This window comes from Pagrus major, chromosome 22 (genome assembly GCF_040436345.1).
Source record: "Pagrus major chromosome 22, Pma_NU_1.0".
In the NCBI taxonomy this organism is placed as follows: Eukaryota; Metazoa; Chordata; class Actinopteri; order Spariformes; family Sparidae; genus Pagrus; species Pagrus major.
The window spans coordinates 18,859,444-18,872,353 of NC_133236.1; the positions used below are offsets into that span (position 1 = coordinate 18,859,444).

The 12,910-nt window shown below is 41.2% G+C and overlaps 1 protein-coding gene across 4 annotated transcripts in view; it reads left to right on the plus strand.

The window, feature by feature from the left end:
- utrn (utrophin) overlaps positions 1-12,910 on the plus strand; it is a 190,551-nt gene that overhangs the window by 40,052 nt on the left and 137,589 nt on the right. For 3 of the 4 annotated variants that reach the window (XM_073492397.1, XM_073492400.1, XM_073492399.1), the window contains exons 23-42: positions 2,429-2,566; positions 2,669-2,782; positions 2,920-3,075; positions 3,192-3,362; positions 3,468-3,659; positions 4,450-4,584; positions 6,214-6,363; positions 6,864-7,025; positions 7,353-7,484; positions 7,845-8,018; positions 8,227-8,382; positions 8,499-8,669; positions 8,999-9,178; positions 9,923-10,051; positions 10,690-10,860; positions 11,000-11,080; positions 11,203-11,358; positions 11,986-12,123; positions 12,271-12,360; positions 12,557-12,727. In XM_073492397.1, coding sequence (XP_073348498.1) covers positions 2,429-2,566; positions 2,669-2,782; positions 2,920-3,075; positions 3,192-3,362; positions 3,468-3,659; positions 4,450-4,584; positions 6,214-6,363; positions 6,864-7,025; positions 7,353-7,484; positions 7,845-8,018; positions 8,227-8,382; positions 8,499-8,669; positions 8,999-9,178; positions 9,923-10,051; positions 10,690-10,860; positions 11,000-11,080; positions 11,203-11,358; positions 11,986-12,123; positions 12,271-12,360; positions 12,557-12,727 — 2,967 coding nt within the window. The remainder of the gene's footprint in view (positions 1-2,428; positions 2,567-2,668; positions 2,783-2,919; positions 3,076-3,191; positions 3,363-3,467; positions 3,660-4,449; positions 4,585-6,213; positions 6,364-6,863; positions 7,026-7,352; positions 7,485-7,844; positions 8,019-8,226; positions 8,383-8,498; positions 8,670-8,998; positions 9,179-9,922; positions 10,052-10,689; positions 10,861-10,999; positions 11,081-11,202; positions 11,359-11,985; positions 12,124-12,270; positions 12,361-12,556; positions 12,728-12,910) is intronic. The other variant, XM_073492398.1, reaches the window with a different exon arrangement.

Below are 12,910 nucleotides of genomic sequence, written 5' to 3' on the forward strand. Positions count from 1 at the left end.
TGCAAAGTATTTTTTCTGCTGTGAAAATATAAACATAAAATAGGCGAGACAGTAGCTGATAACACGTGCCCTGTGACCTCTGAGCTAAAAGGATTTCATTCTCAACAGTGGCTTTGTTTGTGTCTGTGTCTCTCTGCTTGTATGTATATCAGAGTGAGTGTTAATCTCTGTCTGCTGTCAGTTTTTCTTTTCAAGCACACAATAGGCCCCTTTATCAGCCAGTCACTTCCCTCTGCACTGTATCAAACCTCTGTGTAGAAGGTAAAGGGTGTGTGTGGGGGTGTGTGTGTGTGTGTGTTTTGGTATGCAGCTTTCTGATGTATGTGTTGTTGTGTTTGGTGTGTGTTACTGTGTGCGTTTGTCTCCTCCTCCATCCTTCGATGGAATGCGGCTCAGTCCGGGCTCTTGTTATCGTGTCAGATAGGGCATGGTGCCGGGGAGGGGGGCGGGGACATGGCACATTCTGGGCAGCGTGCCCGTGCGTGCAGCATGGAGCTCTAAACAGCTCCGTGTGGAGCCGCTTAACCAGTCAGTCCGCCTGACAACCATCACATACAGTCCCATGACAACATCTCTGAGTCCAGTTGGTCTAATGATGAGAATGTGATGGTCATCTGATTGACTCACTATTATTTCCTCATATTTAAATTGATTCATCTTTGACAAGATCTATCTCCTCAGTGCTTTAATTTGTCCTACATTGTTTTTACATTCCTGCACATCATATACCTTATGTATGGGGATTTTTAAAATTACATAATTGAAGGTATCCTCTAGAGGTTTCGACCACTCGTAGCGCTATGGAGCAATGTGACACCAGTGATATGATGCCCATTCATGCTGACTTTTTGATACTATATCACTGACAGTAGCAAAACAAACACATTTATCATACCTAATTCATGTCTCCTCAGAGTTATTGTAATTACCAGTTTCCAGCCAGTAGCATTCATGTCAACATCCTAGTTGCAATTACAAGAGGGAAATCTGGGAGTGCCTGAAAACCAAACAAACATGGATCCCTCTTGTCTACCAAAGTCTGTTGTTCAAGATGATTAATCGCAAATATAATGGTAATTTTTGTTATGTTGTCAGTGCATAGTAGGTTTAACCCTCAGACCACAACTTTGCAGTCACACATAGTAATATCAGCATAGGAATCTTTCCCATCTGAACCATCCTACTCCTATGACATGAAAGCTACATGAGGCTGTAAACATACATTACACATAATGTTATTTGCAGAGGAACACATGAGCATATTTGTTCACAAAAAAGTCCCTGTGTATTTGTATTAAATAATAAATTATATACTGTTTTTATCATAAAAGTACTTTTAAAGGGCACAAAAGGGTTGGCCAATATTACAGTATGTGCTGTGCAATGGTAGAAGTGTGTCCACTGGTAGAGAATTGGCAATACTGTATCCGGTGCAGCTTTGTTATAACCATCATGAGTAAATGGTACAATTAAAGTTAATTAAACTTCAGATTACAGTTATTTTGCTGTTAACAAACAATGATTTATAAACCATTTATTAAGCAATTGGTGGTTGCAACTGATGTTTATTATCCTTTACCAATACTTAATAAACAGTTTATAAAGCATTTCACTGTTTGTTAACAGTGAAATAACAGTTAGACTAAAGTTTTGTTAGCTCTAATTTGACCATTTAACAATGTTTGTTATTATAAAGTGCACGCAGCAAATCATGACTGCATTCTTGCATGATCTCATAAATCTAGCTGCCTTGCAGGGTAACATGATTTTGGCAGCGGGATGCTTACCATGTTCTCATGTGACCTGAGAGCGACAATTGGTGACACGCCCAAGATGGTTTGCCAACCGCTGCAGAGGTAGAGTGACAAGAAAACATGGAAGAGGAGACATTTGCAAATGTCTGAGTACCAGTCATTGAAACCCACCCAAGATGAGGGAGAAGAACTTGTTAGGAAAAGGGTGGTTTAAGCTGTTGTTTGTTTGTATAGACATTTCAAATAGAAGAAGAAAATAATCAAATGTGATGAAGTACGGTGCAATTGAATTTACAGAAGAATTACTGTATTGTGATATACAACATTCCCCCTGATGTGATTGAAGATTTTGGCCATATTGCCCAACACGAGGGCACAGTGATTTGGGAAAACGAGGGATCAGTTGTTTTAAAATGGACATGGCATCCACAAATGTTTACAGAACTTTTTTCTCAGATAATGACACCTCAGTCAGTCTCCATTAGATTTGGGATCTCATATCTTCTTCTCCCCAAGAGGATGACTCACTGTTAAACATTGTTATTGTTATTATCAGGGACTAATTTTCTCATTGCAGAGTCCCTTCACAGGCAATAAGAGTTCCCATGGTTACCCATTACTTACACACACAGCTTGAACACGTCATTTTAAGCCTGAACTCTTTTTCACCTCAGGGCCTGTGTCTAGAGATTGAGCAAACACAGCAAGCCTCCGATCCCGCGGAACTGCAACGATGGAGTCAACTCTCCTCCAGGGCGCGTGAAGAGCTGGGCACACTGCAGTGCATCCTGGGTAGCATGAAGGACAATCAGGTAAAGTAGCTGTAGTTAGTGATTAAAAAAATCCTACAATTGTAAACGTTGTCCTTACTGTTTAAAATATTAATGTTTTTAATTGAATTTTGATTTAATTAGGTGCGTTTGGTGGAAGTGGGACGTTGGTTGGATGCGGTTCAGGAAGTGTTGTCTCGTGATTCCACGGGATTGGGCGACAAGGAGAGTCTACAGGAAGAGCTTAACCAGTGCAAGGTAAGACATTAATGCAAAAAATAAAAAAAGGTTGTTATATTACTATAAGATAACATAGATTGACATTCTAATAAGGTAGAATCCACGTGTAAGTATTATTTTTATTATCTTTTCTCTTTCCTCTGTCCGCTAACAAGGAGTATGTGAATGAGATGGAGTCAGTGGAAGGTTCATTGAAGCAGATGGGAGAGAACGTTGGTGCTATCCAGGCAGCTGCAGTCCCAGGACTGGACAAGTGGGGGCAGGATAAGTTGGAGGAGTGCCGGGGCAGATGGGACACACTCAGCAAACAGGTGAGTACTTTTCTCTGTTTGTACTGTGTGATGTTATGTCTCGTTATGTCTTCGATTTTAGGCAACAGTAACTGTTTGTTCCACTTCCAAACCTGCTGTCACATTATTCTCTCCAGCTGCTGAGCCATCAGGAGCGTGTGGCAGAGAGTCGAGAGAGGCAGGTGAATCTGAGGAAGGACTTGGCGGAGATGCAGGAGTGGATGGCTCAGGTTGATGAGGAGTTTTTAATGAGGGACTTTGAATACAAGAGTCCTGAGGAACTGGAAGCGTCGCTGGAGGAGATGAAGGTAACTTAAAATCTAAAAAAAAACCTAAAATCTTTGATGCGTAAAGTGATCTTTGGTCTAACTCTCTTATTCTGTTGCTGTCGGCGTCGTCCTCATCTCTCACAGAGGGCTAAAGAGGATGTGCTACAGAAGGAGGTGAAGGTGAAGATCCTGAAAGACAGCATCAACTTGCTGGTGTCCACAACATCGCCCCCTCGTGGAGGCAGCGGACAGGAGCTGACCTCAGAGCTGGAGGGGGTGCTCGCCAACTACCACAAGCTCTGTGACCGCTTCAAGAGCAAGTGTCACACTCTGGAGGTAATGTGTGTGGATGTGTGGTCCCTCTGTGTTGGAGAAGATCAAGTTTTTCATTTGTTTGAAATAAAAAGATTGGATGTCCGACATTGGATGTCCGAGTCGTTCTGGCTTCAGTTAAAAAGAAGCGCTTGATGATAGTAAATTTAAGTTGGCATTGAGTTTAAGGTTATAGTCTTTCACCTTAAAAAGCTGCCTTGACATTTATTCTTATAAATATAATTCATATTTTTATTCATGAATGGCCCAGTTTGTGTAGAGATGCAACTCCTCTGTTTCAGCAATGAAATGACATGTTGGTTTATGTGTTGTGTCATTTCGTGAGCCTCATTTTGTAAATTTTAATGCGAAGAATGAGAGAAGCTGGATGGGCACAGATGATTCTTGTTTTCAGAGCTAATCTGTGAGTGTAAACACAGTTTGCAGGCACTGCTTTTTATTATCATCCGCCAGACTCTGCAGGGTTAAAGGTCAGACGAGTCACTGAGTTTTGCTTTTGCTCATGTATACTCTGTGCCTTTAGTCCATTAGTCACCATCCCCTCTTTGTCCTTTTTTTCTACAGTTTAAACTGAGTTAACTTCAGGAGGTTTTTTTTGTAGAAATGCCCCACAGTGGAGTTTTTTTTTTCTGTACTGTCATTTAAGGTTGTAAAAGAGGGCATACTTAAGAGAGCTGTCACTTTATAGTAGTGTATAGGAGCATATTTTTTCTGTGGTTGTGCTCAACTGTCTTTACATTTTTTTGACTGTGTGTCTGTGTGTTTTTTTTGTGTGTTGGGGTATACTCTGTAGGAGGTCTGGTCCTGTTGGATGGAGTTGCTTCAATACCTGGATATGGAGCAGGTTTGGCTCAACACTCTTGGGGAGAAGGTCCAAGCTACTGACAACCTACCAGAGAGCACTGAGGCCGTCAATGAAGCTCTGGAGGTACAAATGCAAACACACACACTTACAGTAGTCATATTTAATTAATCAGTCAATCTCATACTTGCTGCTTTTCTTCTGTTAATTCTCTCAATATTTTAAAGACAAGATTAAGGTTTTGTAAAAAGGTATTTTTCTTACGGTCAAAATAATCACGGAGGTCTCACTATGTTCTGGCCTGTGGGTCTCAAATAACAATAATAGTGTCACTTTGCATGTCTCGCCAAACGTTTGCCCGATCCCACATGTGATCACAAGCCACTGCTTTTTACCAAACATCAAATATATAACAAGACATCTTCTGTTAACACATTAATAAAATCAAGACAATAAAAAAAACATGATTATGTTCTATGTACATTTACATAATTTCAGGTGCTGCATGTTTATGTGCAAAATTTCACAATGTGTACCTGCATAGAAAATGCTGAATTACTTTTGGAAACACTTTAGAAAATGCACATATTCATCCCCCTTGTCTGCAGGCACATGTCAACAGAAAGTGAGAAAGAAGCCTGATGAATCTTTGTACTCACTTATTGTGGAAATGAGTTACTTCATAAATATTAATGAACGATATTAATACATTTTTTTAGTTAGACCAGCCAACCTGTGTTTTCTTTTAGAGAGGAATTTAGTCAGCTCAGATAAAATCAATCAACATGCTTTCAAAGATTAAAGATGTCCATTCATTGTAAGTAGGATAAATTTTAAGTTTCATAAACCAAACCATCCATTTAATATTCTGTCTCTGCTAATAACCTAATTGCCTTTGAATTTGTCTTCCAAATTTCTCCTGCTTTGTCTTGCTCTGTTGCTATATCTGCAGACCGCCTGCAGCACGACTGTCAAACTCACTTTAATCACACTGCTGCTTCTGTAACATTGCATAGTGATGAAGGAAATTGAAGACCCTTGAAGACAACCCTCATCCTCTTTGTCCTTATGTGTTTTTGGCTGTTACTTTTTTTTCTCTTTCTCTCTCCCTCCATTCTTCTCAACCTCCCTCTCTCACCCCTCACCCTCCCCATTCTCCCAGTTTACTAATCAGACTCACCCCTCTGGAGGCAGGTTGTCGCTCTCTCTCTCTCTCTCTCTCTTCCTCTTTCTCTCTCTCTCTTTCTCTTTCTCTCTGTCTATCCATTAACCCCCAGGATGGAAAGCATATTTAATGACCCCACGTAAACAGTGACCGCTGGATCCAAACAAGTCCCGTCCCTCGACAAGCTCCTCTCTCACTCGTCTCTCATTTCTCGCTCAGTTATCATCTTTTTTCCGTGTGCCTCCATCTGACACACCCAACTTAGCAATTTCTGCATCTGCACTCCATCTGTTTGCTCAGCTACTATCTTCTTTCTCATCTTTCACACACATACACACTCATGCACTTTTACCTTTTTAGCTCCTAAAGTGGTAACATTTATCTTGGTCAATGTTTTCTCTCATTCTGGCTCTTTTTATAGCTTCTGTGGCAAATTTTTGGAACTGAGAAGCAGTTTTGCTTTCTGGATCTTTGTTGCGGCTTTATCAATTTGTCTTCTAGGAATTTCAGTACTTCCTTTCCTTCCCTTTTTTGCTTGATTCTTTGCTCATAAATTCACCCTTTTCTCCATCTTTCCATCTCACCACCAGTCTTTGGAGAGTGCGCTTCGTCACCCTGGGGACAACCGGACACAAATCAGAGAGCTGGGTCAGACGCTGATAGACGGGGGCATACTGGACGAACTCATTAGCGAAAAACTAGAGGCCTTCAACTCCCGTTACGAGCAGCTCAACCACCAGGTCAGGCCCTTGTCTTTGTGTGTAAGCAAATGTGGGGTGTGTGTGTGTGTGTGTGTGTGTGTGTGTGTGTGTGTGGAAAAAAGGCATGCATAATGTGGTATGTTGGGATTTCTTTTTCAGTAAATTAGGATCTATGCATCTTGTTTTACTCTAGGAAATTATATTTGATTATATAATTGACAAAAATGGCATTATGTCATTTTAACCAAACGTATCCGTACGCTGCCACTGGTTAGCACAAGTATTATTTAATTATTTTCAACTTAATTCACGGTATATGTATATGCATCTTTTAGCATTTGGTGTTCTCTTTGTATTATCACGTCAAGAACAACAAAAAAAGATGGGCATTTATATTCCCGAGTATAACAGTGAATAATTGATTATACCAGCTGTTATATTTAATCCTTTTCAACTACAGTTTTAAGACATAAACTTCCCCTTTGTTGCTTTAATCTGGATTATAAGAATATTGACATCCTTGACTTGATGTCTTCCAGGCGGTGAACAGGCAGATCAGCCTTGAGCAGCAGCTGCAGAGTCTGAAGGAGAATGAACACGCGCTCCAAACGCTGCAGGAGTCTCTGAGCCAGCTGGACCACACGCTCACCTCCTACCTCACTGACCGCATCGACGCCTTCCAGCTACCGCAAGAGGCACAGGTATAGCACGCATGTGCACAACACACATGCCAGAGGAGTTACTCTAAAGATGTGTAACTTGGGGAAGCACCCACACTGTCTGAAGGCTCCCCTTTCACCTTAAGACTGTTGTTACAGTAGTAAAATATTAGTACATAGTATAAATATAATAATAAATAAATATATAATAAATATATTTTTGCATGAAAAAAAAAATTCTTATCTCATTATACATTTGATTGATAAATTCTAAGTAACATAAAACTCGAAAAAGCCCTAATGAATTCATGAACTCAGTAGGTGTAAGAAGGTCTATCTGTATGGGTATTCATTACCACTTTTCTTCAGACCATCGGGGCAGAGATCGCAGCCCACGAGGTAACAGTGGAGGAGATGAGGAGGAGGAATGTGGCCAACTTGCCTCCCCCCACCACTGATGGCAAAGCTGCTCGAGGTGGGACCATGCTGGACCAGCTGCAGGTAACACTGACTCCTACTGGAGAACATCAGGAACTGCAGGGATCTGATTTTAGACTGGTTTTTCCTTCTGCCACTATTATCAAGACATCAAAATTAAAACTGGAAACACTCTTTCTTTTGTGGAGCACTGATAAGCTAATATGATAATGATTCCAGAATGTATTTCATATTTGATTAAAGGTTATCTAATTAGTTACTAAAATCCAGGATTTATAAAACACTTGTTGTTTAGACATTGTTTTTCACATATAAACTAGTCGAGAAAAAAACATTAAATCATGGCTGGTAAGAGAACCATGTGTGTTATCTGTCATGATACAGATGTATAACTTTGCACACCTCTCCCTTCACACACTGCAGAGAAAGCTGAGGGAGATCTCCACTAAGTACCAGCTGTTCCAGAAGCCGGCTAACTTTGAGCAGCGCATGTTGGACTGTAAGAGGGTCCTGGATGCCGCCAAGGCCGAGCTGCACATTCTGGATGTCGGGGATGTGGACCCGGAAAAAATCCAGTCCCACCTCAATGGTTGCATGGTGAGAGCTACAAGTCACACAGATGGTTTATTTTTCTTTCTGATCGCATGAACTGTTCTGTGTGCCCATTAAAAATGTTCAGCAAAATTATTTAAGGATACATAAACAAATATATCTGTCAGCCTAGCTATCTATTTATGCTGACACAAACATAAAAAGTTTATCACAGACTCACCCATAAGCTCATTTTCCTTTGTGTGATTTATAGAAACTGTACAAGTTGCTGAGTGAAGTGAAGCTGGAGGTTGAGACGGTGATAAAAACAGGTCGACAGATTGTGCAGAAACAGCAGACAGAGAACCCCAAGGCCATGGACGAACAGCTAACTGCTCTTAAACTGCTCTACAATGACCTGGGGGCACAGGTAACTTCATTTCTAGAACCTTTTTCTATGAAACACAGCTCATGCTGGATTGTAAGTCACACTCATATTCTCTGAGACCACCTTAAGACACCTTTTTATTTTCCTTCTCTTTCCAGGTAACAGAGGGCAAGCAGGACCTGGAAAAAGCTCTGTCTCTGTCTCAAAAGTTCCAGAAGGAGAGCGCCGCCCTGCAGGAGTGGCTGACCACCAATGAGGCTCAGCTGCAGCAGAAGAACAGCTGCGGAGACATGCCGGCTGACATCGATGCTGAGATCGCATGGGCTAATGTGAGTCCAAACCTTTCATCAAATCTCTCCAGCAGGATCACATAATTGTTTCTGGTTCTAGCCAGCAGGTGGAGCAGTCGGACAGTATGATGTTCCTGAAATCATCGATATGTCTTTCAAACAATAGAGATCAGTTTTAGCAGATGTATGAAAAGAAAAAATTGAATATATGCTGTATATACAGATCATTCTGGGTTATGGGTTTTAAATGGAGGCGGTTGTTTTTGGTTCCTGCTTTATTTTTGATGTGCTGTACGATAAATTCTACATGAACCAGATTAATATACTGCCTATTATATTGTATATGTGTGTGCGTGTCCCTCAACCAGGGCCTGTTAAAGGAGTCGGAGCGTCGTAAGGTGGAGCTCTCCAGCCTGATGGAGACCAGTGCAGGTCTGCAGACTCTGGTGGAGGGCAGCGAGGCTCAGCTGGAAGACAAACTCGGTGGCCTAAATGAATCCTGGGGCCGTGTCCGCACCTGGACCGAGGACTGGCTCAGCGCTGTGCTGGTGAGTGCATTTATTTTATACAGTGAGGCTAAATAAATAAAGGAATGCTGTGTTGTTTATTTCATGTTCTCTGAGTAAGTCGTTCCCCCACCTGCTTTAACTTTTTATAGTTATATGCAAAAGCAAGTCTTTCATTCGCATCATTTGCAAGTCAACAAAGGTGAATAAATGAATATTTATCTTAGTTGTGCCTTTTAGCATGCAGTTTTTCTGAGTAATAGAATTCTTTCAATTAATAATACTTTTATAATACATACAAAATGTGATGGAATAATTTAAGCACTCATGGTGAGTTTTGAATTTCTAAAAAGTTCATTGAATTTGAAATGAGTTTTTCCACAACATCGGAAAGATTAAAAAATTGCACTACAAGGTTACGTCTTTGAAAGTTTTACAGCCCAAATAAAACATTTCCTCATTATCCTTTGTAATTCAACTGATTGCGGTAGCTTGGGAAAGGAACAAACATCAAATCAAGAAGAAAACAAAGAAATGCAAATCACCTCTCCAATACAAATATGTTTACTATTTGAACAAAAGACTAGGAAATGTTTCATCTTGTAATTGCGCACTGCTGCAACTCATGTAAAGGTTGTGGAAACCTCAGAGAATCATAATAAGTCTTTGTTTTAGATTAAGTAAAAAAAATGGGGGGAAAAAACAGCAGGGCCTTTTTTAACGTTAACTCATGTTTTATTCCCTAATGGGAACACTGACCCTTTGTTTTCCATCTTATGTGTGCAGAGTCACCAGAATGAAGTGGAAATCTTTGATGAGAACTTGGCTCACATCAGCACCTGGCTGTACCAGACACAGATCCACCTGGACGAGGCTGAGCGTCTCGCCCCCTCAGAGAGGGAAAAGGTGGTGAAGGTGAGGCAGAGGGGGTGGTTATGAAGTTATACACTTATACTTTACTATTTTTCATGTGCTGTAAAGTCTGAAAATATGTTAGAATTGGCAGAGCTTATGCCATGAAGAGCTTAGAAGTATGTAATACTAGTTTAGAATCACTTTCTGGAAGTCAGTGCCTCTGGCAAGGAAAAGCATTCTGCCAGAATCCATTAAGGAAAACCCCCTCCTGTTACCTGGTGCTAAAAAGAGTCTTGAATGCTAAGATTTTCATTTGGGTCTGTCCACTGTTGCAGCTGATTCTTTTTAATGCTTGGTTAAGATTTTAATTTTTGAGAAGCACACATATTTGGATGCTCTTAGGACACTTTGTCAAAGTGAGAGAATGATGGGAAATACTAGAAGGCTAAATAATCAAATAAGGAAAAAGTGTCAAATGATTTATTCCGCAATTATATTAAATTCTTAACTCCTCCCTTCCTCTTGTCATGACAACTGAAGGACTGTACTAAATTTCAGCTACCGCCTGCTAACCTTGATCAGTACATTCTGTGCTTTGCTCTCTGGTCTAAACCAAGGTTGCACTGTCATGCTGTCTGAGAGAGAACAAACGATAATAAGATAATAAGATGACCAGATACTCTGTGGTCTATCCTCAGCGCATGCTAGAGGAGCTGGAGGACATCAGTCTGCGCGTGGACAACGTGAAGGACCAGGCCATCATCCTGATGACCAGCAGGGGGCCTGCCTGCCGGGATGTGGTGGAGCCCAAACTGGCTGAGCTCAACTGCAACTTTGACAAAGTCTCCCAACACATCAGAACTGCTCAGGTACTGTACGCTCATTATCACTTTTACTAATTTGGATTTAGAGTGGACTTAAATCTAGAAAAGTTAAAACTCATAAATACATAGCACGTTGTATAGTCTGAACAGTCACTTCATCTGTTTCTTGTCTTTTGGCATTCAGATGATGGCCAGTCTGGAGACAGGCAGTATTGACTTGAACCAGCAGGTATCTCAGCAGGTACAAGAAACAGCAGTACAAGCTGTGAGGACAATTTAATCACATCTTGAAGCAAATTTGTGTCACTCTCTGTGGGCGTGCAGCCACATAATTGAATTTGATTGTACCTATTTTGACCTGAGGTGTGTTTGTGTCTGTCTCATCAGATAATTCAAAGCCAGGAGATCCGAGCAGAGAGTCATAGTCGCCCTGCTGAGGCTCTCGTCCTCAGTGAGGTGAAGGAGTTTCAGGCAGAGCTCCAGGACACACTGAAGGCTCTGCAGCAGCAGCAGGACCCAGCTAACCTCCTGGATGATGACAAGGTACAAAAGGCCACCTGTCAGTTTCTTTTAATTGCAGCATTTCCATTTAAAACTGTCAAAGAACAGTACTCACAATGATGATGATGATGATGATTGATGATTATTGATGATTATAGTTATTATGTACACATACATATTGTTTAAATAGAGCCCCAAACTGCGTTGTATTGTATTGCAGATAGAGAGAAATAGGCACTCTGTCCATTGTTTGGTAAGGTTAGGTATCTCTCGCAATTTTCCAGAGAAACACACATAAAATTGCCCCAGGTTGCTTATTATTCTCTTATTAAAGTTTTACGAGATTTATACAGAGCTACAGGCTATATAAAGCTGCCACCTGATAAGACAAGCTTTGAATTGGCATTTCAAGGCCTAACAAGTCTGGAATTCAAGCTGCGTTATCAAGGTTTTATGACATTAAACACACTGACTGAACAAACTTCACCAGTCCAAAGCAAGGTCAGTGTGCAAGTCAGGAAATTCTTATTGTGTTTATTCTCCTGAGAAGTGTCTAAAGCGTCTCCTCTTTCAACAGCTTGTTGCTTGTTTAGCAAATAAGCAACTTGCAGCTCATGTCGGTTACTGTGTGTTAAAGTTTAAAAAAATCGATCTCGTCTTCTGCACCAGATGGATGAGGAGAAAGCTGGCGTGGAAGACTTGCTGAGAAGAGGAGAAGAACTGCTGCAGCAAACTTCTGACGAGGGTCAGAGGGAGGAGTTGAGACTTCTGCTTCTCCGGCTTCAGAGCCAATACTCTGCTCACAGGGTGAGATGCAAAAAAAAACACGTCTTCCTGAAGCACGGGCCTGTATCGGAATGTTTTCTAACCTAAGAAAACGTAGCTACCTGCCATATTGTGTTCAGTTGTGCACTGTTGCAGTTTGGTCAATGTGTATGTGTTTGGCTGCTTTAGGAATTGAGGGTGCTTCGAATCAGGCAGGTGGAAGTCTCTGTGGACTCGTCTCACACCTTCATAGAGCAGAGAAGAGAGTTTGCTGTCGAGGTGAGAGATTTACGCATGCATGAGCCACATGTTGTCTTCACATAGACTCTAGCAGTGTGTCAATTAAATCACCAAGTTGCGTTTTTCATTGTAGTGTTAGTTTAGCATAGTGTGACGTGTGTGTGTGATTTTCATGTGGCACTACAATTCAGTTTCCCCTCTCTCTGTTTTTTTCTCTCGCTCCCATGTGGCGCAGGAGATGTCTTCAGTGGAGCGTAGCAGCGCTCCCTCACTGAATCCCTCTGACTACCTGTTGAACATCAACAAAGTGCTCCTGGCCATGGCTGACAATGAGTTGCTCCTGAACTCCTCTGAGCTCAGCGGGGGGCTGTACGAAGACTTTTCTAGCCAGGAGGACACACTGAAGGTGGGTCCTCACTCATGTACCGAATAGTGCCAATAGTGTCAATTTTCCAATATAATCCCATTTGAATTTCACTCATTATTATTAATATTGTAATTATATTGGGATATTATAAATATTTACCATGTACCTCACTACACACTGTATACACAGGCTTATGCATTGCCAATGCTACGATCAGCATGT